This window comes from Canis lupus, chromosome 20 (assembly GCF_003254725.2).
Source record: "Canis lupus dingo isolate Sandy chromosome 20, ASM325472v2, whole genome shotgun sequence".
NCBI classification, from domain to species: domain Eukaryota; kingdom Metazoa; phylum Chordata; class Mammalia; order Carnivora; family Canidae; genus Canis; species Canis lupus.
In genome coordinates this window covers 9,230,504-9,258,169 of record NC_064262.1, presented here as the reverse complement: position 1 = coordinate 9,258,169, position 27,666 = coordinate 9,230,504, and the positions used below count along the sequence as shown (strand labels likewise).

General features: G+C 45.4%; 1 protein-coding gene across 7 annotated transcripts in view; it reads right to left on the bottom strand.

The window, feature by feature from the left end:
- The window catches only part of SRGAP3 (SLIT-ROBO Rho GTPase activating protein 3), a 253,258-nt gene that overhangs the window by 85,090 nt on the left and 140,502 nt on the right, over nucleotides 1-27,666 (bottom strand). For all 7 annotated transcript variants that reach the window (XR_003138371.3, XM_049098635.1, XM_025450903.3 and 4 more), the window contains exons 3-4: nucleotides 27,165-27,327; nucleotides 5,265-5,327 (exon numbers count right to left, since the gene is read on the bottom strand). Coding sequence is in view for 6 of the 7 variants with exons in the window: in XM_049098635.1 (XP_048954592.1) it covers nucleotides 5,265-5,327; nucleotides 27,165-27,327 (226 nt within the window). In the remaining variant the exon portion in view is untranslated. The remainder of the gene's footprint in view (nucleotides 1-5,264; nucleotides 5,328-27,164; nucleotides 27,328-27,666) is intronic.

The following is a 27,666-nucleotide window of genomic DNA, read 5'->3' as shown; positions in this document are numbered from 1 at the left end:
AGACCTACTTCTCCAAATAACGTTGTACTGTTTGCCAGGCATTGTGCTATGCCTCTGCCACTCACTCCTCTCAGAACAATCCAGAGATGAGTTGGTAACATCTCCATAGTCAGAGGGCTTGACAAGGGACAGGACCTTGAACCCAGGCCTGGCTGACTCTTCCCAATACACAAGGCTGCTTTCCCACTAATTCATTAGGACAGGGAGATTTTTCTTTTAATTGAGTCAATTTGAAGAAAAATACTAAAAAAAGGAGAGAAGGTCCAATGACATGATGGAACCATGGTGGTTACACTTGAATGATGACAGACACAGAGGCATCATCCAGGAAGACTCAGGGTAAGCCCAGGAGGGAGCTGAAGCCAGAATTCAGGTTGCTGGGCTCCTCATCTCAGGCTCTCTCTGTCCCTGAGTGTGGACATCAGAAAGGAGATGCCTTCACAAAAATTTGCCTGGGGGCCCAGAGTTGATTTCATACCACTGAGCCCAGCACAAGATCAAATCAAAGCCTGAATAAGTGGGGAGACCATTTGTTACTCCAACTAGTGTCTACCTGTCACCAGCTGTGGCTAGGTGTGGACGTTCCTTGGGTGCCCTCCACGTCACCCTGAGCCAAGTCCCAGGGGCCCCTTCTGCAGCTGGCAGGCCTGGAAATCAGGCAGTCCTGCCTGGGAAAGCCTGGAGTACAGTGACTGAGCACAAAGAAAGGGCCAGACGGGGGACGCTGCAGCATTTGTCACTTCAAAACATGACAGATACGTTTCTTGATCTAGGACTACATTGAAAATCTGAACATATTTTTAGCTCAATGATGGAAACACAGGGGGAGCTTTTCATTGTTGGTTTTGTTTATGTCTCTTCTGAAAGGATTTAGCATGTTGGCTGACATTCTCAACTTCTGCCCGTTTTTTCCTCCCAGGCCAGCATATGATGATTGAGGGCTATATTCTGTCAGGCCAACTGATGGGAGTTTAGAAAAAAAGAGATGAGGTGGGGTGTGTATGTGCACTCACACATGCACGTGTGCTTGCACACATGCTGGCATGTTTTAGAAAGGAGAGCACCTCAAGGTGATGAAGACCAGGCAGAGGAAGGCTTCTTGAGTGAATGAATGAATGAACAAATGAAAATGGCCAGCCCTGCAGTCTCCTCTGCACCCTGGTCTCAGACAGAGACAAGCCTTTTCCCTAAAGTGGGTGACGGATGGCCCTTAGCATTTATCTCTATCATTGCTGTGCTCAGTAGCACCCTCTGACCATGTCCCTCTTCTAGAAAATATTACAAGAAAAAAAGTAAGGCTTACTGGATGATCTTTTCTCAACACTATTTGATCCTCAGTCATCAGTGGTCATGGCTCCAGGACCAGGAGACAAGAGGAAGTTGTGTAACCAGGCACAGTGACTAGAAAGTGCCCAAAAGAAACCTCTAGAAACTAAGCATGGGATTTGAGGTCCACTGTGCCCTTAGCAGCTAGGTGGCTGCTCCCCTGGCTGGCTGCAAGCATGCCCCTTTGCATTGTGACTTGGCAAGTAACTCCCATCAGGAGCTTATGTTTACTTCTCCAGGCCTCAGCTTGTGGGCTTGGCTGTGTGACTTGCTTTGGCCAATAGCCTATGTGCAAGTATGACACAAGCAGAGGCTCAAAAAGTGCTGGCACACTCAGTGTTTACCGCTTTGGGCTCTTTTTTTAATTGGCTGAGAAACCGTAGCCATGCCAGTCGTCCTACCTGAACTCAGCCCAAATTGCCAACCTACAAAATTATGAGCAAATAAAATAGGTGCTGTTTTAAGTCACTGGGATTTGACATAGTTTGTTACGCAGCAACTGAAAACTGCTGCAAAGGCCTTAAGCAGGGCACTTCGTTCTCAGTTTCTTCATAACACATATGAAGTATCTAACACAGTGTGAGACCACTCACTGAGTGGCCACAGTTGTTACTATCCTTGTTTCACAATAAAGAAAATGAGGTCCAGATGTTAACTGACCTGGCTGAGCTGGTCGGTGATGCAGCAAGACATGGAACCCAGATGGGTCTGTAATCAGTTTGTTCTGCTGCCATCCTACGCTGCCGCCCGCGCTGAGAATCCTCTTCCTCCTCCTCTCTTCCCCTCTGCTGCTTTCTTTCATTCTTACCCCTCCTAAGGCTCCATGTTCAAAATTCATCCTTTTTTTTTTTTTTTAAGATTTTTTTTTATTTATTCATGAGAGACACAGAGCGAGAGAGAGAGAGAGAGAGGCAGAGACACAGGCAGAGGGAGAAGCAGGCCCCATGCAGGGAGCCCGATGTGGGACTCGATCCCGGGTCTCCAGGATCACACCCTGGGCTGCCAGGCGGCACTAAACCGCTGCGCCACCAGGGCTGCCCCAAAATTCATCCTTGATCATAGCAGCCCACCTGGAGCCATCACTTTCCTCAACCCTCGATCTCTCTTGTAGGAACACACTCTCCCTCTCGTGTCTTCACTCAGTAAATAGGTATGGATCACCTACTATGTGCCAGCTCTGCCATAAGTTCTGGGCACACGATGGAGAACCCGGGATAGCACTCACAGGACTCATGGGTGGTGCCCCCCTCGGAGCCCACATATCCAGCACACACGCCGCTCTGTCTTCGGCTGTTCAATCACCACGTCACGTACTTTACTCTTGTCTCCCTACCCAGATTTGAAACTGGTGAGCAAAACCACTTTTATTCATTTATTCATACATCTTTCCCTCCTCTGCTTCAGCAGGCGCCCTGGGAACACTGGGGATGTAAAAGACACTTCAAAGATGAACTCTTGAAATGTTCACAGCCGGCCGCTGTGCCTCTTGCAGTGCTGGCTCCACAGCAAGCAGCCCCAAATGCTCAAATTTAAATGATTTCTGGGCAACTATTGAAGACTCAGTGTGCCGTCAATAAATGACTTGGGGGGTGTGCTGCTGGCACTCTGAGGCTCCTTCCTCTATGGGTGGCTACAGGAGACAGCTAGGGAGATGATGGCCCTCCCTCCACCACCAGCTCTGAGACCATCTCCTGTCTGCCAGGGCCAGACCTGCACCATTTCTGTACAGCTGCCCTGCCCCGTGGTCAGTAGAGGCAAGTGTGTGTGGAACACCTGCTGGATTCAGGGAACTGTGCTGGGCGCCAGTACCATCTTCCCAATCTCTGCCTGCTTCATCCAATTTACAACCTGGCAGATCTGTTGATCACAGGGGAGACTGACAGGTGACGTGACCTGCCAGAGGCCAAACACTGGGTTCAGAGCCTCTGGGCATTAAGTGCAGTGTTACTGACCAAGATCTGGCTCTAGGGTGACTACATACCAGCTGCGGACACAAGGATAACATGATATATTTTTTCAAACTGCTATAAGAATTCAAAGCCCAGAGGTAACAGCTTTCAAAAGGTGGAGTTTGGTCTGGGTTTGAAAAATGAGTAGAACACACATACGCAGAGAAAGAAAGAGGACAGCTGTAAGCAGGGGAGCTGCAGAGGTAAAGGAGCAGAGCAGGGAAGTATGTGGGGTATGCAGAGGGCGTCAAGAAGAGGAGCCCAGCTGGAGCCCAGAGGAAAGGTGAGAGACCTGGGTGAGAGTGGGGAGGCCCTTGGCACCAGGACCCAGGTGTTAAAATGCAACAGAGGAAAGTGATCCAATCAAGGCAGTGCCTGAGGAACATAAAAAGGACCTAGATTGGGGAATGTTGGTCCAGCCAAGTCCTCTGCAGAATTCTGAGTAAAGAAAGCCCCACTGGAGACCAGCCTTGCACCTTTATCACCACCCATCCCCAACCAGAAATGCACAACAGCCGGTTTCACACTCGCCAGGGAGGCAGAAATGATGATGATGATAACACAAGAACTGATACGCCATGGCTTCTTGTCCTTTGATCTCCACGTGCTTTACATACCTGGTCTCCTTCAACTCCCATGCAGTCTGCAAGAAGTAGGTGTTGTTATGTCTGTTTAACAACTGAATTTGAAGCCAGGTCTCTGGCTTTCGGGTCTGTGCTTTAAACCACTGGGCGAGTCTCCCCCACAATGCTCAGCTGACTCAGTCGCTTGAGAAACAGCAATTCTTCCTTTCCCCTAATGATGACCCAGCTAAAAACTGTCCAAGGCTCAGGATGCACTCCTTAACTTGAAATAATTGAAATGTGAGTTTCAACTCTTACAGATTAAACTCTAGGAGCTCTTGCCTCCATTTTACTGAGTGGGAGACTGAGGCCCAGAATCTGAGGCAGGAATTACAATGTGAGGTCCAGGCTCTCGGGCCAAAGCTCTTGCCCCTAAGAAATGCACTACCTGCTGGCCAAGGAGGACGTGAACACAGAAGGATAATAACACCAAAGATAGGAGTCTTCTTGCAGCCTGCTCTTCTTTCCCTTCCTTGAATATAGTTTTAGCAGCAGATTCCCCACTTTTAATGAGAGACTTTATAAGGCACCCTGCCATATTTAAAAGACAGCAGCTTTTTTCTACCCTGTCTTTGTGGGTGAAGGGTCTGGAGTCTGCCTACTGGGGCTACCTCACCCCACTCCCCTAGGTTGTCCCTGAGGCTCACCACATTCCTCTATAATGAAGCCCAAGGGCTCTCGAGGCACAATCAGTAAACTCCTGCATCATAACTTGGTGTGCCTGCATTCCACATTCAAGGGCCCTCTTGGGTTCTAATATCCATCCCAAGTCCAGTTAGATTTTGCCGCCATGCAGGTAGCAAGGTCAGTTCTGGGCCAAGTTGTAATGTACTTAAATCATTCCTTGGAGATGACAAGACATGCTCACCCCCTTCACCTCATCTGATACTCAGAACAGTGCTCCATTTTGCAGATGAGAATACTGAAACTCAGCTGAGCTACATATATGCCTAAATTTACATCACTAATAGGGAGCAGACCTCAACTTCAGCCCATTGCACCTGACTCCAAACCCACATCCCTGCCTCGGGAGGTTTTGTGTCCATGCTGTCCCCACCTTGACCTTGCATCTCCTGCTTTGGTAGGTACCACATTCTCACAGCTGGCAGGTCATGCAAACCTCTTGTGAACTTACACAAACCAAAAATACTCAGGGCCCCATCCCACATATATAGAATCAGAAGCCAGGGTTATAAACCATTACATCCCACCACGATGACCCCTTATCACTCAGGCAATAAGACACAGCAAAAACATCCAAGGTCATCCCAGGTCTCTGGTTAGATTCCAGGTCTCTGGTTTGCTCCTGGTGCTGAAGGAAGAGGACTCAATCCCAAGCCCACAGCAGAGCCTGAGCAGGACTTACTGTGTAGAGCTCATTGGTGACCTTCAGGAGCTCCTCATGCATCTGCAGGCCAATCTCCTTGCTCTGGAATACGGAAAAACAAATGTCAGAGGGGGAGAAGGTCACTGGTTGCATTGACCAGTTTCCTTTTCAACACAGAAAGGGCAGGAATACTTGGGATGGGGTGGGAATGGGTACAGAAATCAATGTAAACCTTATTGGTCTAGACTTGAATTCCTTAACTTGTGTCCATGAAACCAAACCACAGGGAGAGGTACCCTGTAAAAGGAATCCCCTGGCCAAATAAGCTGGGGAACCTTCTACCTCCCTGCACTGGTGATTCTCAGAGACATCACCATGTTAAAGATTCTCAGAAGCCCACAGCCAATCCACCTGTTCATCTTTCTTTAATTTTGTGGGTGGATCCTAAGCTGATGTGACCAGAGTATGTGTCCCTAGCTCAAAACTCATTAGCACCTCATGACAGTGGGGTTCCATAGAACACAGTTTGAGAAATATTGATCCAGCATCTCAATTCATTGTGAACAGTAGAGGTTAACAGACAACCAACTGGAGCATGAGGCAGGAGACCAAGGTGGTTACCTCCACTGGAGGTTTTCTTACTACAGGACTTTTCAGAGACTTTCATACCCTCACAAACATGGGTTTTCTAAGGAGCATTATAGTATACAGTTTAGATTATCTTAATCTTTTTTCCATGAGGTGACTTACATGTTTTAGTATATTCAGAGATACAATTCAGAAAACTATGAACAAATTATCTCTAGGTCCCACTCAGCCTGAAGAGTCTAGGATTCTCTGTTACTTAAGGTTTATTGTTATTATTATTACTATTATTATTATTATTTTGGTTAATACTCTCCCTGTTTGCCTGGACTATCATATGAAGTCTCCATGTTGAAAATGGGAGCCCTCAAAATCAAACACAAGAAATAACATGTCTCAGCAAGGATGTGGAGAAAATAGAACCCCCTTGCACTGTTGGTGGGAATGAAAACTGGTGCAGCCACTGTGGGAAGCAGTATGGAGGTACCTTAAAAAATTAAAAATAGAATTATCATATGATTCAGTATTCTACTACTCGGTATTTACCCAAAGAAAATGAAACGACTAATTCTATAAGGTATATGCACCCCTATGTTTATTGCAGCATTATTTACAACAGCCAAGATATGGAACCAGTCCAAGTGCCCACTGATAGATGAACGTATAAAGATGTGGTATATATGTGCAATGGAATATTACTCAGCCATCAAAAAGAATGAAATCTTGCCATTTGCAACATGGATGAGCCTAGAGTGTATAATGCTAAATGAAATAAGTCAGTCAGAGAGATAAATACCATATGATTTCACTTATATGTGGAATTTGAAAAAGAAAACAAAGAAAAAAAGAGACAACGCCCCAAAACAGACTCTTAAATACAGAGGACAAACTGGTGGTTGCCAGAGGGGAAGGGGCTGGTGGATGGGTGAAATAGGTGAAGGGGATTAAGAGTACACTTATCATGGTGACCACCATAGAATTGTTGAGTCTTTACTTGGTACACCTGAAACTAATATAACACTGTACATTAATTATACTTGAATTTAAAAAAAGGAAAGAAAATGGGAGTCCTGATCTCTGCTCTCTGAGAGCCAAGTCATCCTGGTCCCCCCTTTTGGCTCCCTCAGCTCAAGCATGACCAGTGACTGATGGGATAAGACCAACCTTCCGTCCTTCCCAACATAGGTCGGGAGCCCCTGGACTCAGCAGTAGCTGAGGAAGGCTCAGGGCCAGACATCATGCCTTCCTAGGCTCCTTTTCCTATCTTATAGCCTTTCCCTCAGCTTCTGATACAATAATTGCCAGAAATCAGTCTTCTGAAGGTAGCCCTTGACTACCTAAGATCTCTTAAAAAATAGCAAAAGCTCTAGGCAGTCTGCTTAGACCTCCCTGCAGCTCTGAGAGCTAAAGACAGGGGACGTGATCCAAAACCACAGCAGAGCCTGAGCAGAACATCCTGTGCGGAGCTCACAAGAGAAACTTCAGTCACATCCCATGCGTCGCAGTGGTGCTCAGTGAACCCAACCAGCTATGCCCATCTCCTTCTATCTCTGATTCTCACAAAAAAGTGGACAGTCTGTGCCTCGGTTTCCCCTGTGGCCTCTCTCCCTGACTTTTGCCTCTCTGACTGGACTCTGGACTGACACCCTCCAGTGGCCTCCTCAGTCCTCAGTCTCACTAACCTCTCTGGCACTTGAGACCCAGTTTCTTATGCATTTATTTTTATGATCTAATTTTTTTGACAGGTAACAAATGCACATAGTTAAACTCTAACAGCCAGGAAGGTAAAATGTAAAAAGTAACTCTCCCGAGCTCCCAGAACCTCACCCAGAGGCTAGGCTATTAGCAGTTTCTTTTGATACAAGGAATACAAAAACACACATTTGGGCAGCCAGGGGGTGGCTCAGCAGTTTAGCACCGCCTTCAGCCCAGGGTGTGACCCTGGAGACCCAGGATCGAGTCCCATATCGGGCTCCCCGTGAGGAGCCTGCTTCTCCCTCTGCCTGTGTCTCTGCCTCTCTTTCTCTCTGTGTCTCTCATGAATAAATAAGTAAATTCTTTAAAAACAAAAAAACAAAACACACATTTGAATAGCATATATTTTTTAAACACAAATGGAAGTATTCTGTACATCTTTTCATCTTGATTTTTTCCACCTAACAATATATTTGAGATTTTTCCTTTGCAGCCATGGAGCTCCTGCATCCTCCGTTTTTTTAACAGCTGCTTAAGGTTCCATATACCAGATGTATCATAATTAATTAGACAGCAACAGACATTTAGGTTGTCTCCAGTCTCTTAACATTTCAGACAATGATGTGGTTGTACATCCTTGAACCCTGTCACTGTGCACATGAGCAGAGACCCCTGTCAGATAAATTCCTAGAAGCAGCTCTGCCAGGAGAGCCCACCAGCCTTGCCTTCGCAGGCCCTGCCCCAGCCAGCTCCCCACACACTCCTGGCTCCAGCTTCCACTTCTCAGTGACCCACAGCATGTCACCATTTCTGTTGTCATCTCCTGGGCTCTGTCCTACAGTGCGTTGAGCCCAAGCTCAAAGACCTATAGCTTCGGCTGTTGCAAAACAATATAGTGTGAATGTCTCCTCATCACATCAAACTCAAATTATCCAAAATCAAATGTGAAATTTCCCCCAGCCCCTTGAGTTTGGTCAATGAGATAATATCATCCCCAGCATGGCAATGGGAAACCTTGGAGTCATTAAAAAAAAAAAAAAAAAAAGTTTTAGTCCTTCCCCTTTAATCTAGTCTGTCACTGTGTCCTGCCCTCAAACTGCTCAATCTTGTTCTCTGGAGCAGGTAAGGCTGACTCCCTCCCCAATATCCATCCCCAAGACCCTTTCTGCTTCCTAAAAGAGCCATGAATTTGGCTCTGTGTTGATTCCTCCAGCTGAGCTCTCCCAGGGAAGCTGACCCATCTCGACTTGAGACGGGGGATTCTGTTATGTGCTATTAGTCCAGGGCTGAGCATGTGACTTAACTGGATGAAAGAGAAGGACTTAGATGGTTGAGAGAAGCTTTTAGCTTTTCTGCTAAGAGTTCCAGTTGCTAACAGCAGGCACCTTAGGACCAGAAGAGGAAGTAACCTTGGGTAGTAGAGCAAAACAAACCTGGCTGCTTCATGACCTGCTGAGAAACTGATTCAACTGAATCCAGAGCCTGCCTCCCAGTAAGCTTCCATTTCCGTGGCTTTGCTGTTTAAGCCACTTCAAGCTAGTTTTCTTTTACCTGCAGCCAAAATCATCCTAATCATCTGAGACCACCAGTCCCAGGACAAGCAGGACCAAAGCTTCTAAAGCTGTGCCTTAATTAAGTCCCTAACTCTGGTCCCCAATTCTGCATGCCTGTGCCAGTGTAATTCTGTGTTTTATTCCCTCCAGAGCCTCCTCAATCCCTACAAGATGAAGACCCAGCTCTTCAGCTTAACTTTTGAGTTCTATGTGATTGGCACAGGCCTGGTTATACAGTAGAGAGGGCTGAATTTTGGAGCCAGAGACCAGGATTGGAGGTGGGGCTTTAAGCCATTAAAGCTTTGGACATCTCAGCTTCCCCTGTGTATAAAATGAGTACCTCTTGGGCAGCCCTGGTGGCTCAGCGGTTTAGTGCGACTTCAGCTCAGGGTGTGATCCTGGAGACCGGGATCAAGTCCCACATCGAGGTCCCTGCATGGAGTCTGCTTCTCCCTCTCCCTGTGTCTCTGCCTCGCTCTCTCTGTCTCTCATGAATAAATAAATAAAATCTAAAAAAAAAAAAAAAAAAAAAAAAGAGTACCTCTTTCTGTCCTTTGCACTAAGGGAAGTATAATGACTTTGCTTGTTTATATGTTATTTAATTGATCATTTTTTCCCCACTTGAATGTAAGCCCCATTAACACAAAGAGATTTTCTCTCTGATGGTAGATGCTCCGATATCCCAGCTGCCGGGAGGGCTATCAGCAGACTGCCTCCAGCCAAAAGCACCCTTCAGGATGGCCATGGTAGACAAGGTGACATCCCTTCCAAGGACTGACAGGTTCTGTCTGAAGACACGTGGGAGGAGCGGGGCCTAAGAGGTTGTCTTTTCCCCTCAATTGGGACTGCTAAAGGGCTGTTCCATCTTTAGAACTGCCCACAGAGCTGTCTAAGACTTCTAGCAAGGCTGCCTACAGCATGGCTTGACTTCACCCTGCCCCCTCCCCTGCCCTCCCAAGGTGTGGACCCCAAGAATGCTCCCTCACCATTCTGCTAGATGCTAACTTCAGCCATCTCAGAATCTGCTTCCTGGGTTTCCCACTCCTATGTCCCTGCAACGCCACAGAGCCTGTTGCATGGCAGGTGCTCATTAAATATGTTTGTTGAATGAGTTATGAATGAATGAGGTGAAAATTCCTCTAACCTTATCTGTAAAAGTAGGATGAGGTAACGAGTGTCACAGAGTCCTTGTGATGATACAAAGAGATGACACATATGAAAGTACCTGGCACCATGCCAGGCACAAATGAAGAGCTAGCAGCACAGGCTGAGTGGATGGATACCCACTGGATGCCAGAGACAAGGCTAGCAAGTTGCCCAGAAAAAGAACATAAAGTTGAATTTTTAATTAGCTTTTCCCCCTTAAGAATCTCCCAGTTTGGTTGGTCAAGGGTCAAGAACCCAAATAAGGGAGGAGGCAGAAAGAGCCATAAAGAGTGAAAGATTAAATGATACGGGATGAAGTGATGAAGAGGATGGGGGAAGTGCCACCAGAGCCATCTCAGTTTGCAACGAATGGCCAGAGAAGGCATTCTAGGTGGGGGGCTGGCCTAAGCAAGGGTGGGAGCCCAGGCCTAGGGAAAAGTTTGGTTTGCTAAGAGAGGTGCCCAGCCACAGAATAGCAGAAAGTAAGCTTGAAAGGGAGGCTGGGTCAGATCACAAAAGCTAATGGAGTGCAGGCTTCGTTCAGAGTGGAACTGGGACCCACAGAAGGTTTCTGAGTGGGGGAGAGTGGCGACCAGAACGATACTTCAGGCAGGTAAAGATACCAGTGTAACAGAGAGCAGACTGCATGGGGAGGGCCCCAGGTCTGGTTCTTGCATTTTCTCAGTGGGATGGTAAGCCTCCGGATGGAACCTGCCCAAGTCTCTGCTCATCTGCCCCTTAGCACCAAGCACTGTGCTGGTCACAGAGCGGCGCTCAGCAAATCGTTACTGAACTGCACAGAACTCAGAGACATTTCATTTTGTTATGGTTGGGAAGGGAAATATTCTCAACTACACTTCCAGAAACTACTGAATGCAGAACCCAAACCAAACATTCCACCAGGAACAGGAGGCCAAAACCCTGATAATGTCTAACAGACCATCACACCCAGTCCTTGGGGACCCAAGTGGCAATGTATTAGCACTCATTGTCCGAATTTCTAGCATGACTTTCATGCCTGCAGAGGTTGGGGGTGGCAGGCTGCTTCATGCACAGGAAGCATGCACAGTGTAGAAAACAATTATACCTGACCAACAAGAATTCAGCCATGGCAGCTGGGGTTTCTCAGGGTTGAAGGGCAGAGCCCTGTCTCTCTGACCCAAATAAGTCTGTAAAATCAGGTGGCAGGTATCTTCAGTTCTGCCTTTTTCTTCTGCCCATAACTCATGCCAGAATGTCAACTTCCTTTCTGGCCATATAACTCTTTGAGGTGGGAGTGGCGTCATGCACACTGAAGGGTAGTTAGCAGCATCCCCAGGCTCTAACCACTAGATGACAGTAGCATTCCCCACCCTCTTCCCAAGCTGTGACAAGGAAAATGATCTCAGATGCAGCTAAATGTTCCCGGGGGCGTAAAACTGTCCTCAGTGAGAACCACTGCCCTAGACCAAGGACTCTAAGTGGCAGCTCTTCTCTGGCTTACAGACATGTTTTATTTGGCCTTTCGGTGTTTTCAAAAATCTGACTTGTTTCTTGGCATCTAAAAAATCGGGAAATTCCCTTTACAAGTCTTGATTTTCAGCTTCTCTTGAAAATTAGAAGATCTGGCAATACTAAGTCTCTACTTCGAGTATGGCTCCCCTCCAGATGAGGCTTGTGTTTTCTGGTTGGCCACAGCACCCAGCATCTCCCTTCACCCATCCACATCACCCATCTAGCCCATGGAGGCATCTGAGTTTGTGACCCAGAAACCAGTGGGGTCTCTCAGGGGGTAGCCCTCTCAATCCTCTGGCATTCATCAAGGATAGCAATCTCAGTACCTGCTAAAACGGACCCTGGGAGAGTGCCTTCTAAAAAGTGCCTTACTCCTATCCTGACACTTGAGAGCCACTGAAGAGTCTGGTTCCTGAAACCCAACCGCCTGGCTTTCCCTCAGACCCCAACACCATTGTCTGTTGTGGATTCTCCGAGCCCCCTGTACTCATCCTCCTGCCTGCACTACCTCCTCTTGTACCTCTGTGGCCAACTCCTCACCTAGCTTCAATTCAATCTATACAAGCAGTTTTTTAATACTTACTAGATACCAGCTTTGACTAGGTACCAAAGACAGAAAGCTGAATGTGACAGTGGTCCCTGTTTTATCAACTGCAACTACCATTCATGAAGTGCTTTCCATTTGCTGAATACTGTCCAAAGTCACTTCCATACATTATCTAATTAAACCTTGAAGGTAGGTGCCATTATTATGCCCACTTGACAGATGAGGGCTCGAGGATCAGAAGGGTTGAGAGACTTGCCCGAGGTTGCACAGCTGGAAAATGGCAGAGCCAGAATTCAGCTCTTGGCTCAATGGACTCCAAAGATGGCATTTGTAATGCCTTTCTATGGTCTGCTTCTGCAGGGCCTTGCAGGAGACGCAGGCACACAGATGAAAGAAGCCATTGCAATGCTGTAAGAGAAATGAGTCCAGGACACAAAGAAGGTATGAAGGAGGGTGTACCCTCTGTCAGGACACCACCTGCCTGGCCAATGTACTTTCTCACCGCCTATGCAGGAATCTACGTCCCTGGCCCTTGCTTCCACTTGCGGGCAGACCTACTTCTCCTTAGCCTGGTCCTTCTTGGCCCACCTGCCTTGCAAGAAATAAATCAGCCATGATGACCACCTCTCATTTTTCTCTTTCTCCTTCTTCTGATAACAGGAGATGAGACATGGTGGGACTGACCCTGCGCTTACATAGTCATACAGGATGGTCCATCAGTCACGGGGACACAGTCCTGACCAGAGTGCTCCAGCACCTTGTATCTAGTGACTGGGTCAGAGATAGAAATATATTCCAGGCTGGGCCAATGAGAGTCTTTCCCAGGAGCTTTCTAACAACCATATTCTCAGATCCTCTCTCCTCTGGGGTTGCTAAGCTAGGATGTCAGGCATCTTGGGCTGCCTGTAGTCAGTCGTCTTGCCCACCATAAGGAGAGCGGAGTCTTTGACAACAGAATCTGTGTCCTGGATCAAGTGAAGCCTAAATAAGATGTTACCTCTGGACTTGCAGTTTAGAGGATCCAGTAAGTTGTCATTTTTGCTGACGTGAAAGACTACTGATATAATCAGTACTTGCACCAGATACACTGGTCTGCATATACCAGCATGCCCACAGAGTAAGAGAGCCTTCTGAAAACCCTCCACCAAGCACAAGCTTTCAAACAGTTCCTGCAAAAGGACCAATTCCAACCAATCAGAGCAGAAGCTGCTTAAAGGCTGGGACTGTGGCTCCCCATAGTTCTGATCACAAAGACTTGCATACAGAGGAGCTCTATAAATGTCTGTTTATGAGCTAACACGCAGAAGCAATAGGAAACCAGAAAGGAATAAAAGGTGGTCATCTTTGAATCTCTTTCCTTTTTCTTTAAAAAAAACAAACAAAAAAACCCCACACATCATGTCAACATGGGATCAGCTGGCAAAAAAAATCTTTGACACAACAGTTCCTGAGTGAAATCAATTTCTTTGCTCTGTGAAAACCTTGCCATGGGTGATTGATTTATTTTTCAATGCACGGCTAATCATGCTCTTGGAGGGAAACCCTCAGAACTGTTACTATAGGTTCTGGGACTTTATGAGCTATATTTTTTGAGAAGTTCTATTTTTAAAGAGCAAACTAACAGGTGGGTCATTTCCAATGCTAAAGTCACCCTTTACATCTAGAAAAATAATACCATCCTAAAATGTCAGATTTTAATGAAAAGACTCCCTCCACTTCTCTAAAACAAGACCATTCTAAACAATCCTCAAGAAAATGTTAAAGCAGGAAATGTTAAAGCACTGGGACCAGTGAGGCTTTTTCAACTCTCAGTTATCCATGAGGCCTCTCTTCCACCTCGACAGGCACTACTCTAGCAAGGGTGGTCTCTCTTTGCTCTACTACATGTTCTTATGTTGGGCTAATCTTTGGGGACAGCTCATGGGGTTCTAAGCAAACAATAAGAAACACACAAAACTAAATAAAACAAAATTTTTTCTCTCCTTTAGCTTCTAAATCCCACTGTGTTTCCACACTCCTGCTTGTTTTCTGAACAAATAACAAAACTTGAGACCCACAGATGTTCCCTATTTAAACATATGATATATGTACCACTGGCCATCTCCCAGAGCAATTATGCTCTTATTTCCCAAGCAAAGGCTCAAAAGGCGTGTCTCAGAGGGATGGGGCTTCTCCAGTTTGTCCTGGAAGGTCAGCTTATCCCTGGAAACAGCAGTTTGGACAGCTAGCTGGCTGTTACTCCCAGCTGTGTCCTAGCTTGCCAATAACTGGGCTGTGGGCATCCTGCCATGTCACGGCCCCTTGTCCCCAAACATCATCCATAGCCTAGTCTCTGCTCCACCTTCCATCTGAACCCTCGTTACTCTTCCCCTCTCCCCCATCATCTTCCCTTCCCTGCTCCTGGACACCTCCCTGCTTTTCCTCCCCTTCCCACACTTCTATGTCTCCTGTTGCTGTGGCTCCAAATGCTGTCATCTGCATGTCGTGCAAGAGGCTGGAATGCACACTGGAGCCCTGAACTCTTCCCCTTGTTGCTGGGGCTGGGATGAGACTGCAGAAAGCAGAAAGGCCTGGGGACCACTCATCAGAGGTTCTTGGCAGTGGTGAGCCCCACCGATGCACACTCAGGAGCCCGGCAATATCTCCATTCTCCCCATGTAATCACTCCCAGCATCTCTCTGGGATGCTGTTTGCACCGAGGGCCTCCATTTTCAGAAATGCTTATAATAACAGGCGTAAGGAAGTCCAAGCATACCTTGGAATGACTATGAGAACAAGTGACCTGACAGGCTAGGAGTTTCTGGATCTCTAGTAGTAATACTAAGCATTATTATTATCAATACTCACCGTCATCATTGTTAGTAATAATTACTATTACTACTGGTAATATTTGTCGGTGTAGATAATGACAACAATAATAGCTATGTTCATTGATCTCACAGCATGTGCCAGGCCCAATGATACCTGCTTTACAGATGATACCTCACTTATGCCTAATATGAGCCCTCTATGGGAGGCACCATCATTAATTACCCCACCCACCCACACACTTTAAAGATTAAGACACAGGAGCTGAGGGAGGGTAATTTGCCCAAGACCATAGCGCTGGGAGATGGGAGTCCCCCAACCATTCCACTCTGCTGCCTCCACTGAGAGAGTTTGCACTCTCTGTGCCTTCAGAATTTTTTTCCCCAAACATTCCAAAATAATTATAAAACATGGATACTCCTCTGCCTTTAGTATAAAAAGCACACTGACATTTACAAGGCTCTGCTTTAGATCATCGTAAATATCAGATAACACACAGTGCCGAGTGCCATTTTACAGAATCTTTTGTTATCCGTGACCAAGTCCCTGTCCTCCCCTGGCCTCCGGGTCAAGGCAGAAGGAGATGCAGTGGAATGCTGGCCTGAGTCTCTGTGGAGGCAGAGCATACTCAGGAGTAGTCTTTCTGGACTATGTCCCTGATGTCAGCCTACATTTCTTTTTTTGCCATGAATCTCTTACAGATAAGGAGAGAAAAATTTGCAGAGAGAGAAGGGCAGTCTGTCCTGGAGAGCATGACAAAGCTATCTTCCTGAAGAACCAGTATCTATGAAAACCCAAAGCCACTGAGTTTTGAGCTGTTTTTTCCCCTCTCTACATGATCTTCAAGGTGAATACAAATGTTGCCAGGCTTATTTGTTGGAATCAAAACATTATTAATCATTCATTACTGCTGCGTCACTGACCCAAGACCTCACTTTAACCTCCTTGTCATTTCATCATCAGATCTTCTATTTCATTTGCATTGTCTGTGAACGAGATGTCAGAAGGATTGCACTGGCACTTCAAAAATGTCTGTATCCAGGGAACCTGGTGGTTCAGTCAGTTAAGCATCCGACTCTTGATTTCGGTTCAGCTCGTGACCTCAGGGTCATGGGATTGAGCCCTGTGACAGGCTCTGCAGAGCCTGCTTGTCTGCTTCAGTGCAGAGTCTGCTTGTCCCTCTCTCTCTGCTCCTCCCCCGCCTCTCCATCTCTCTAAAACAAATAAACAAATAAATAAATTCTTTGAAAAAATGTCTGTACCTTTCTATTCACCACTTTTGTACCTATTCACCCATCCATCAATCTACTCATCTACCCAACTATTCATTCATCTATCCATCTATCCATCTACCCATGAGCCCACCACCCATCCACCTCTCTACTTGCCTATCCATTCCTTCCTTCGTTTCTATTCCCATATTACCCTCCCTGATCCAGGCTCCTACTACCCTTCCCCACTAGTCTGTGTATTAGCGTGTATCTGTAATAACATGTAACTGCGCTCCCTGAGTTCAGCACCTCTCTTTCAAAGCTATTAAACACACCAAATTAATCATCCTTAAACTTGGCTCTGATTATGTCATTCCCTATGCAAGAGTTTTCAGTGGTTCTCCAATGTCTAGAAAATAAAGCCCAACTTTTCATTTTGACATCCAAGGGCTTCTTCATCTGTCTCCAACTGGTCTTTCTTTCCCCCTCTCCCCTTAATTTCAGTTCTCCAATATTTCAAACATACAGAAGAGCAGAGAGAACAGTAACAAATGCTCATGAACATGCCATCCAAATTGGATTTTTCCATTTTGGCTTCAAAACTGCTCTTAGAAAGCAAAATGTTACAATATTCAGATACAAACGAAGCATTCTTCTTCCTCTTTCTTACACCCTTATTCCTCAACTGCTACTTTGCAGCTAGTATGTCTTCTTACATAGCCCATCTTTGCATAGCTTCAAGTCACACAGGTGTCTAACAATATAATCAATACAAACTATTACCTTCTGTTTTAACTTGTTTAAAACATCATAGCTTTCCTTGCTTTTTTCACCAACATTGCATTTTCAAGTTTTATCCATACTGATACATATAGATCCAGTTCCTTCTTCTTAAGGATTGTACGCTATTCCATTGTATGGCTGTAGCTTATTTAGCCATCCCTTTCATGATGAACATTTGGGTGATTTTTCTTGGTTTCTTTACTATAAACAGTACTGTAGCAAACGTCCTCATACAAGGTCACTCTGTGTATGTGTGTGTGTGTGTGTGTGTGAGAGAGAGAGAGAGAGAGAGAGAGAGAGAGACTAGAATATTTTTAGATTATACTCAGAAGTGGAATTGCTGGAGCATAGGGTATGTACATCTGCCTTCACTGTTGCTAGATACTGCCCAATTGTTTTTCAAAGGGGCTGGACCAATTTGCATGTTTACTCGGAGATTATGAGAGCCCCTGTTGCTCCACATTCTTGTCAGCACCTAGGATTGCCCTACCCATCTAATGGGAGTCAAACTGGGTCTCATTTTGTTTTCTGTTTATTTATTTGTTATTATAGGAAGACTTTTTTATTTTTGTAAAATGGCATTTATCAGTATTTTTCTTTCCAGTTGTGTTTTTCTAGGTTCTTTTTAGCAGAAGAAACATTCCTTTTTATGTTTCTTTTCCTACCACCAAGGTTTTAAATATAACCTCCTACATTTTCTTCCATAGTTTCAAAGATTTGCCTTTTTTGTTTTAGTGCTTTAATCTATCTAGAATATATCTTTGTGAACTAAGGTAGAGGTCTTATTTTTCTATATTAAAAAATATGTGTGTGTATGTGTAAGATCATTTCCTAAAAATAACCCCCAAAATGACAACCAGTGGAATTCACTCTATTTCTGAACAGTCTACCCTACCCCCTGACCAACCTATATCGCACCACTGTCACATACTATGCTCTCATTTGCAAAGGGTTCGGTTTTGTCTAATTAGTCAGCTTACCTAATACTGCTCTAGTATTGCCTGTTTTGCTATCACTTTAGAGGAAATCTCAATATCTGATAAGGCAAACACTTCAACAAAAATAAAAAAATATAACCTATAGACCTTATTTTTCTATCACACAGCAGTAAAGTTAGAAATTAAAAGTACAAAGCTTTAAAAAAAAAACCTTTGGAACTAAAATAAATATAATTCTGAATAATTCATGGGTCAAAGAAGAAGTTGCCATGGAAATTATGAAATATTTATATCTGCATGACCATGAAAGTATCACTCATTAAAACTTCTAGGATGCAGCTAACTTGTAGCATTAATGGCATTAATTTTCAATTATTCTTATTTTCTAATGTATGTACTTTTTAAATTATATTTTCTAATTGGACATAGCTGACACACAGGAACACTATTAATTTCTATAACCAGCCATCTTGCTGAATTCTCTTCAGCAGTAAGTATGATATTTGCTGTTGGTTTTTGGTAAATATCCTTTATCAGACTAAGGACATTCCTATTTTTTCTGATTTGCTAAGAGTTTTTGTCGTAAAACAAAACTGTGAAAAGTCAGAAGTATGCCTTTTAAAAGTCAAGAATACCAGGGCCCCTGGGTGGTTCAGTCGGTTAAAGGGCCTTACTCTTGATTTTGACTCAAGTCATGATCTCAGGGTTCTTGGATCAAGCCCCACATCAGGCTCAGCACTCCGCAGGGAGTCTGCTTCAGGACTCTATCTGCTCTTTTGCCCTTCCTCCCACTTGCTTGCTTACACATGTGCACTCTCTCTAAAATAAATAATCTTTTCTAAAAATTAAAAAATAAAAGTTAAGAATACTACTTCTCTCCCATTTCTCTTCACACTGTACAAGATGGGAGTCCTAGCCAATATAATTAGGCAAGAAAAAGAAGAGGTTATAAAAGAAGAGAAAAGGCCACTATGATTTAGAACTAATCAGTGAGTAGCTTCCAGAGCATATTTTCTTATTTCTGACCCTTTATTTAACCTATGCACCCTGAATAAAATATTCCTTCATTCCATCTCTAAACTTAAGTCTCACTATGTTCTCTCAAAATCCCAGTAACTATCCTAATAATAGCTAATATTTATTGATTGCTTACTGTGTACCAGGTAGTGGCTCTATATCATCTTTTTCAACCCTTACAACAACCCCATGAAGGAGGTTATTATTAGCTTCATCTTGAAAATGACAAAACTCAGAAAATCAAGATTAGGCTGAGCTCACATGGTCAGAAAATGGCAGAAGAGGGATTGAGTCAGAGAGTCTGTCTGCAGCCCTAACTACTGTACTGAACAGCAACACTAACCTACCTGTTCATGATACAGGACCTAGACATTTCTGTCCACCAGCTTTTGCTTTGGTCTGGATTCCTGTGTCTGACTTTTCTCAAATCCCTGCATATCTTTGGGACACAGTGATGAGCCACCCAAGTCCCTTTCAGGAACAGAGTACTTAGTTCCCTAGCTTCGAGTGCTGTTGGCAGACATCACAGCTGTCGGCCCTCTTTGGAACTGCTTTAAAGAGGTATCTGCTCAAGATCATGCCCCCTTCTGGGAGCAATAAGAAGGTATAAAGGCCCAGTCTCCTCACCCTACTCAGGAGAACTCAGAAGGAACACTCCAGCTTCAGAAGTCCCCCAAGGAGTCAATTGAGGCTTTAGCAGTGACTACACCGTAGCCCAACTTCTCCATTCACTGACTCTTGCTTTCCTTCCTTTCCTTCTGCAGGTGGGGATCCCCAAGAGTACTTGCTAATATACTCCTGCATCATAATCACTCTGTTAGCTTCCTGGGGAAACCACACTGGGATAAATCCTAATCCTTCAAAATCCACTTCAAATGCTGCATCCCCAGCATAAAACCTTCCCTGAGCCCCAACCACCAGCCCAGGTTAGAAGTCCTCCTCCCTCTGGACCAATGTCCCTCTTTATTGTATTTGAATCATGGCTACACGCCTGTCTTTGTTTCCATTCTACAGTGTGATCTCTCAGAGAGGGCACTGTAGCTGACTCATCTCTCTGTCTTCTTTAGCAACTGTCTACCACCAAGCATGGGCTCCAGTCAGACACATATGGACACAAATCTCAGCTCATCTTTATCAGCATCATGAGGCTCCTTCATCTGTAAAATGGCATGATGACAGCATCTTGTACTTAGGCTTTAAGAATTAAATATCTATGGAATGCTTAGCCCAGAGTCCAGCACACAGTAAGTACTCACTTTTTCTTTTGTTTGTTTGCTGTCTATAATTATTGTTTACCTACGGTCATGATAGCACTATTATGTGTTTATTGAATGAGTTGGGAATGCCCAGTGGTGACCAGCCCAGCAGGCTCTACTAGCAGAGTGAATGCTCACGACCTCATCTCCCTGGTAGCCAGTGGAGATTGGCTGAAGAGCTTCCTCATTGCCTTGGCAGTTTGCCCACTTTGCTCTCTCTCTCCATGCAAGCCTCCTAGCTGGACCTGCCAGCATGCAAACCCTCACTCTCTCCTGCAACCAAGAAGTAAAAAATAAACTTGGCTTTGAATCCAAGGCCATTGGTGCTTTTGATCTTGGTTACAAAGCAAGGCAATTATTGGACACAAAAGCCCTGATTTATTTATGAAATGCGACAGACATCTTCGAGGCGGGAACGAAAAAGCTCACTGAAGACCAAGACCTATTGCCACACAGTGAATGGCTGCTTTCAAACACAAGCCCCCCAAATGCCTTCTCATCTCAGCTAAGAGTCTTTCCTCATTAGTGCTTCCTCCAGAACACCGCAGTTCCCAACAATCAAATTCACTTCACGGCCAGGCAAGTAATTAAATTCTGCAGGCATCAGAGCATAGAATAATGGATGGCTATTGTTAAGGAGGCTGAGACTGAAATGGAATGAATGGGCTTCAAGGCCCCATCTCAGACACCGTAGGGGCAGGAAAGGAGAACAGGCAGGATGCAGATGGAACCTCCCCGCTGGGGCTCTGCAGGGGCTAGTGGATTCAGTACAGGAGCTGGAGTGGAAAACCTGTGTTTGGGGCCAGACTGTGCTGACCAGAGGTAGGCCTCAGTTTCCTCATCTGTAAAACAAGGAGGTAAGTCATCCTCCATGTGTGGTCCCAAAACCAGCAGCAGCAGCAACAAGGAGCTGGTGAGAAATGCAGATTCTCAGGCCTCTCTCCACCCTACTGAGTCAGACACTGTGGTGATGGGGCCTAGAAATCTGTTTAACAAAACCTCCAGGTGGTGTTTCTAATGCTAGAATTTGTGAACCACTGGTAGATAAAGTTTAAAAATGAAGCCACAAATTAAAATGCATAAAGGGCCAGGGAAGCAAAATAAAGCAGCCAACCAGTTGTGCTACACTAGGCAACAGCAGGGACCCCGGGACAGTGGGGACAGTGTGCCCTGCTTAAAGGGGCCAGCAGCTACTCAATTCCAACCAACTACTACCAAGTATGAACCCATATGGATCTGATATTGGCAAAGTTTCTTTCTTTTCTTTTCTTTTTTTTTTTTTTGAAGATTTATTTATTATTTGAGAGAAAATGTGTGCGTGGTATGGGGCAAAGGAAGGAGGGATAGGGAGAGAATCTCCAACAGACTTCCTGCTGAGCATGGAGCCCAACATGGGGCTCAATCTCACAACCCTGAGATCATGACCTGAGCCAAAATCAAGCATTGGACACTTAACTGACTGAGCCCCTCACATGCCCCTCAGAGCTTCTTATTTCTGAAGAGAAACACAAAGCCCTGATTTTTATGTGAAATTCCACAAATTTTAGTATTGTTTTAATTTTTCTTAATATAGTGAGGGCCACACATAATATCCTTAAGAACCAAATTAGCTGAAGCCTGCCATTTTGTGGCCTCCCTTTTGAGTTGCCTTGGACCTCTATCATGTACTCTACTCACTGTGCTCTTGACTTTCTCCAAACACTGAACTCTGAACCTCTTTCCCCACTTGGCAGACTCTTTTTTTCTTTTCTTTTTTTTTTTTTTTAAGATTTTATTTATTTATATGAGAAAGCAAGAGAGCACAAGCAGGGGTAGCAGTAGAGGGAGAAGGAGAAGCGGCCTCCCCACTGAGTAGGGAGCCCTATGTGGGGCTCAATCGCAGGACCCTGAGATCATGACCTGAGCCAAAGGCAGACACTTAACCAACTGAGCCACCCGGGCACCCCTTGCAGACTCCTATTCACCCTTCAACAACACTCAACTCAAAGCTCACTCTGTGAACTCATCCTCAATTCTCTGACCCACTTTCCACCTCTTCACTAAGAAGGCAAAGAAGAATCAAACATGGGGTTAAAGAATTGACACAGAGCAGAAAGTAACATGGGGGAGGTATGAAGCTATAAAACAGGCTTCCCCCACAGAGGAGGACTTAGGACCTCTTGGAAGAGTTACCCTATTGCTGCTTGAAAAGTCACTTAAATAGGGATGTCTGGGTAGCTCAATGGCTGAGCATCTGCCTTTGGCTCAGTTTGTAATCCCAGGGTCCTGGGATCCAGTGCTACATCAGGCTCCCTCCAGGGAGCCTGCTTCTCCCTCTACCTATGTCTCTGCCTCTCTCTGTGTGTCTCTCATGAATGAATTAATGAATGAATGAATGAATGAATAAATAAATAAAATTTTTAAAAAGAAAAGCAAAATCACCTAAATAAAAACACTGAACCCATTTGACCAGAGTCTAACAAAATGGAGTTCTGAAAGACCAAATATAAAGAAACACAAGTGCAGAATTCATAAGATAGATTAAAAAACAGAAAACACCCAGGGATTCAAGCAGGGCGCTCAGAGGGAGCCAACCATGTGATGAGGCTAAGGTCAAAAAGGCAAATGCCTGCACAGGTTTCATCATTAGAAATATTGTGTCTAGAGAGCCCTGCTCTACTCCTAGCTGGTCAAACCTTCATGTAGTATTCCGAATGGTTCTGAACATTAACTTGTGCAGGCTGGAGAAGCCTGGGACATGACATAGGCGGAGATAAAACACAAAGCCAAGTCACAAGGGAAAACCGAAGGGACCTGGAATATTTACCCGGAGGTGGCAAAGACCTGGCTGGGTGGTCATGATTTCTGTCCTCGAGCCACTGACAAGTGTCCATGTGGATTGATCTGTGCAGCCCTCAAGATGTGACCAGGACCATAAGTATAAACACTGAGATTTCATCTCAACGTTGGGGAGAATTTTCTATTGATCATGGTTATCCCCAGATGGAATGAGCCATACTGAGAGGTAATAAAGACCCTTTATGAGGCAAATCTAGCAGAGGGAGAATGACACCTGCAGAGGATGATAAAGGGACAGGAACAGAGGCCTAAGGACATCTATTGTTTTATTTCTCCTTTCTCTTTTTTTTTTTAAAGAGAGGGAGAGCAAGAGCAAGCAGGTAAGTGTGGAGGGTGGGGGGACAAGAGCAGAAGGAGAGAGAATCTTAAGCAGAGCCTGATATGGAGCTCAATCTTACAACCTTGCAATCATGACCTGAGTCCAAATCAAGAGTCAGATGCTTAACTGACTGAGCCCCCCAGGTGCCTCTTTCCTTTCTTGTAAGAGGACCCTGTGGGTTAGGTGGAACTGAGTGCACACCCGGCTTCAGGGGTGGGATATTTCCAGGCCTGGTCAGTCAGAGCACTGCGTCTCGCTGCCCACAGGTGCAGCTTCAGGAGTGCTAGTGTGACCCAGGATGGGCAACCAGATCCCGTGAGACTCAATTCTGCGAGAAGGGTGCTCTCACTTCCCATGGGACTTTGTTTTTTTTTTTTTTTTTTTTTGGTCCCATGGGACTTTGAAGCTGGTGGGATATAAGCCGGGAGCTGCAGGGGGTCATGTGGTTCGCACATGGAGACAGACTATGAGAGAGCCCTTCACCCCATGCCTAAAATATTTTAGAAAACAGAAAAAATTGGAACAGAGTTGCAGAGAGATGGAGTTCTTTTGTGCTCCTGGCACCCCCAGGCCTGGAGCCAGCCTCAGCTCTGGAGATCTAGTAAGTCCCTTTCCTCCTTCAAGCCTGCGGAGCTGGGTTTCTATTGTTGGTTACCATAGAAGCCCTGACAACTATGATGGCCTCTAAGGTCTCATCCAGTTCTTTTAGCTATGACGAGTCTTTGACACTTAAAGCAAGGGCCACTGGCATGCATTCTTCTACCAGCCCACAGGAATCCTAGGATGGCTTGTGGAATGTGAAGTGCTGCCTCCAGTCTTAAGAAGAGAATGCACTATGAAAGGGGAACTGGAGAATCACGAGGAGGTAAGTTATGAAGTCAAAGAGCATCCTGACCCAAGCCCATGAAGGACACCTGGCCTGGAAGCTACTCCCACGTCCTGCAGATGCATGGGCAGAGCATGACTTGGTGGTATGGTGAAGTAACACCCACCCGAGTGCTAGGACCCAGCTCAGGAACAGGGGCGGGGGGCTCCATTCTTCAGGGTCACAGGTGAGCCACCAATTAGTGAGCACCTGCTGGATGCCAGGCCTGTGCTGGACACTTGGCCTACCTCCACTCTTCAGAGCAGCCTCCTGATGTAGACACTGTCACAGCCTCCATCTCCCAGATGCAAAAAGCTGAGGCTCTGAGACTCGCTCAGGTTCGTAAGGCAGTGAGGGGCAGCTCTGGGACAAACTGCAGAAGCCCAGCCATACTGCCTCCTGCTGGTGATGACTGTGGGCCAAAAGAGGGCAAGTCTGGGTTCTCTGGCAGGTTTGCAGGCTCGACCTCCTCATCTGTAGAATGGGGTGAGTGACAATCCCCTCCCCAGTCTCACTAGGGGCTGGCCTCGCTGTTGTTCTGAGGTCTGCGGGAGCTATTAGTACATAAGGAGTGCAGCCTCCGTGCCCAGATTATCTATAACTGATGTGACACAAAGGGATTGCATTGTGCTAAATCAACCAGCCAGGCCCGTCCCCAGCTCTCTCCTGGCCCACAGGGGCCAGGTCGCTTCCTTTGTTCTGCAGGCACTGGCCTGGTAACGAGGCAGCCAGAAGCTCAGCTGTCGACCTTTTTTCATTATTTTCTACCCTGTTAACCTCTATCACCAGTGACGCTGCTGTCAGACTAAATGAGAACTGAAAAGATTTACCTCACGTGTCCCAGGCCTCAGTCAGGAAAAAAGACCCTTCATTTCCTAACAGCCCTGATGACCCTTTCTCTGCGAGTCACTCCCATCCAGGAAAAAGATGTGACAACAACATCAGGCGGGGACTTGTGACTAGACCAGGTGATTGGAATCACCCCAGTATGGCTTTGCAAAGCGCTGTGGGTTTTTTATTCTTTATTGCATTGTATTTACCTTCATAATTATGTTTGCTTACACAAATATTAAACTTAGACGTTTCATAAACACGGCCCCAGGAGGAACCCAGTGTCTATTGAGTGGTGGGAGAGAATGAGTCTGTGATTACAGTTCTTTTTTTTTTTTTTTTTAATTTTTTATTTATTTATGATAGTCACACAGAGAGAGAGAGAGGCAGAGACACAGGCAGAGGGAGAAGCAGGCTCCATGCACCGGGAGCCCGACATGGGATTCGATCCCGGGTCTCCAGGATCGCGCCCTGGGCCAAAGGCAGGCGCCAAACCGCTGCGCCACCCAGGGATCCCTGTGATTACAGTTCTGCTGAAGAAGTCATCCTCAAAGTGGACAATCCAAATACTGACCACAGACAGATTATTACATTTCCAATCAACTTGTCCTCTTCCTCATGCTTCTAGCAATCCCAGGGCACCTAATCCCTAAAATTGGCACCTGGCAAGAACAAATGAGCTCAATAATTTTACTAGTAACACTCTGATGGACTGGTTGGTACAATGCTGGCCAGCTTTCCTGAACACTCACTCTCTGTGCCTTACTTGTGGTCCTCCCTAAGGCCCTGTGGGTCTTTTTATCTCCATCTCACAAATGAAGAAACTGAGGCACAGAGTTAAAGTAATGACATCCAAAGACACACAGCTGATAAACAATGGAACCAGAATTATGAACTCAGATATTTAAGAATTCTGGACCCAGAGACCACACCCTGAGCCACTCCCTCAATAATACCTCCCCCTCCTTCACACGCAGTTTCCTTTAACCCCCACACTGCCCTGGGAAGTAGGTGATCTTAACTCCTTTTGATAGACACAGAAGATGAGGCTCACAGAGGCTAGAGGACTAGCCCATTTTACAGAGAAGGAAACTGAGGTCCATAGAGGGAAGTTCAAGTCTACAAACAGTTCCACAGCATCTACTTTGCTAGGCACTGTGCAAGGGGTTGGGACACACAGACCTCAGGGTGCATACAAGTGACTGCTCCCTGCACTCCTGACTTCTGGGCATTTTTAGGGTTAAAACTTTCTGAAAACAACCAAGTACTTTGTCAAAAGCCTTAAAAATGATCAAGCTTTTGACCCAAAAATTCTTGTTGCAGAAACCAACTGTAAGATAATAGCAGTGAATATGACAAAAGTATATATATACAAAGAAGCTCACCACAGTGTTAATTGGAAAAATAAAATAATGGAAATAACATGAGTGTTCAACAATAAAAGATTGGTTAAATGAATTAGGATAAGCTATATCACGAAACACTATGGAATCATCAAAAAATGGTACAGAAATATATTTATTGACCCGGGAAAATTTTGTAATACAGTGTTATATAATTTATTAGGTGACATAAGCAGACAGTAAAATCATATATGTGGTCTCATCTCATTTGGGAAATGTATACTGGAAAATACATCAATATGAGAACTTACAGAAAATGTATTTGCCTATGTATATATAAAGAAATCCCTATGGCACCAAACTGATTATTACAGAGTGTTAACATTCCCAGTGATTTTCATTTTTGTGTGTGTGCTCATGTCCATTTTTCCAAAGTTCCTACAATGTACATCTAGTACTTGCCAACCCTGCAGAGATTTTTATTTTTGTGAGGGTGGTGGCTAAAGTGGCTAAGACCACCAGCCATATCTAGGACTCAGACTCAGGGTCTGGGACACCACATCCAGCCCTCGGCCCCTTGCACCCTGCAACACACCTGCCCTCTTGGTCTCATGTCCCCAAACTACATCCCACCCTGGCTGCCAGTGTGTCATGGTCAGCCTGGGGCAGAGATATCTGAGCACAGATATTGGGGTGGCCCGCTTGCCTACCTTTTTGAAGAGTCTGATGACATCCTCGCTGATCTGTGAAAGGCGGACGATGACGTTGTTCATGAAGATGTCGTTGAGGGTGGCATGATCTCGACTCTCTCGCCTGGTCTGATGCAGGACCAGATACCAACAGTTCACAGGTGAGAGGAGGTACTGGTCCTTTCTGTGGAAACCAAGGCAGCTCAGATTGGCCTCAATGGAACTGTCATCCATACAGTGTTCTGCATTGTCATCCACTGTAGCTCTTTTGATCCTCAAGGGGCCCTTTCAAGTTCAGTTTCATTAGAACACAGTTACAGGTGGTGAAGAAATTCCCCCAAGGTCCCAGAGCAGTATTGGGGCAAAATCCAGGTCTCGTGGCTCTAAGATCTATCCCATTCTCCTCTCCCATTGCATGTGGCATCTGCTATGTGCATCACTCCCTTCGGGCAGAAGCAGCCTTCCCTGGAGCTAAGAAATATTCAACCAATTGTGTTTGAAATACTCATATTAGTTCTAAAAC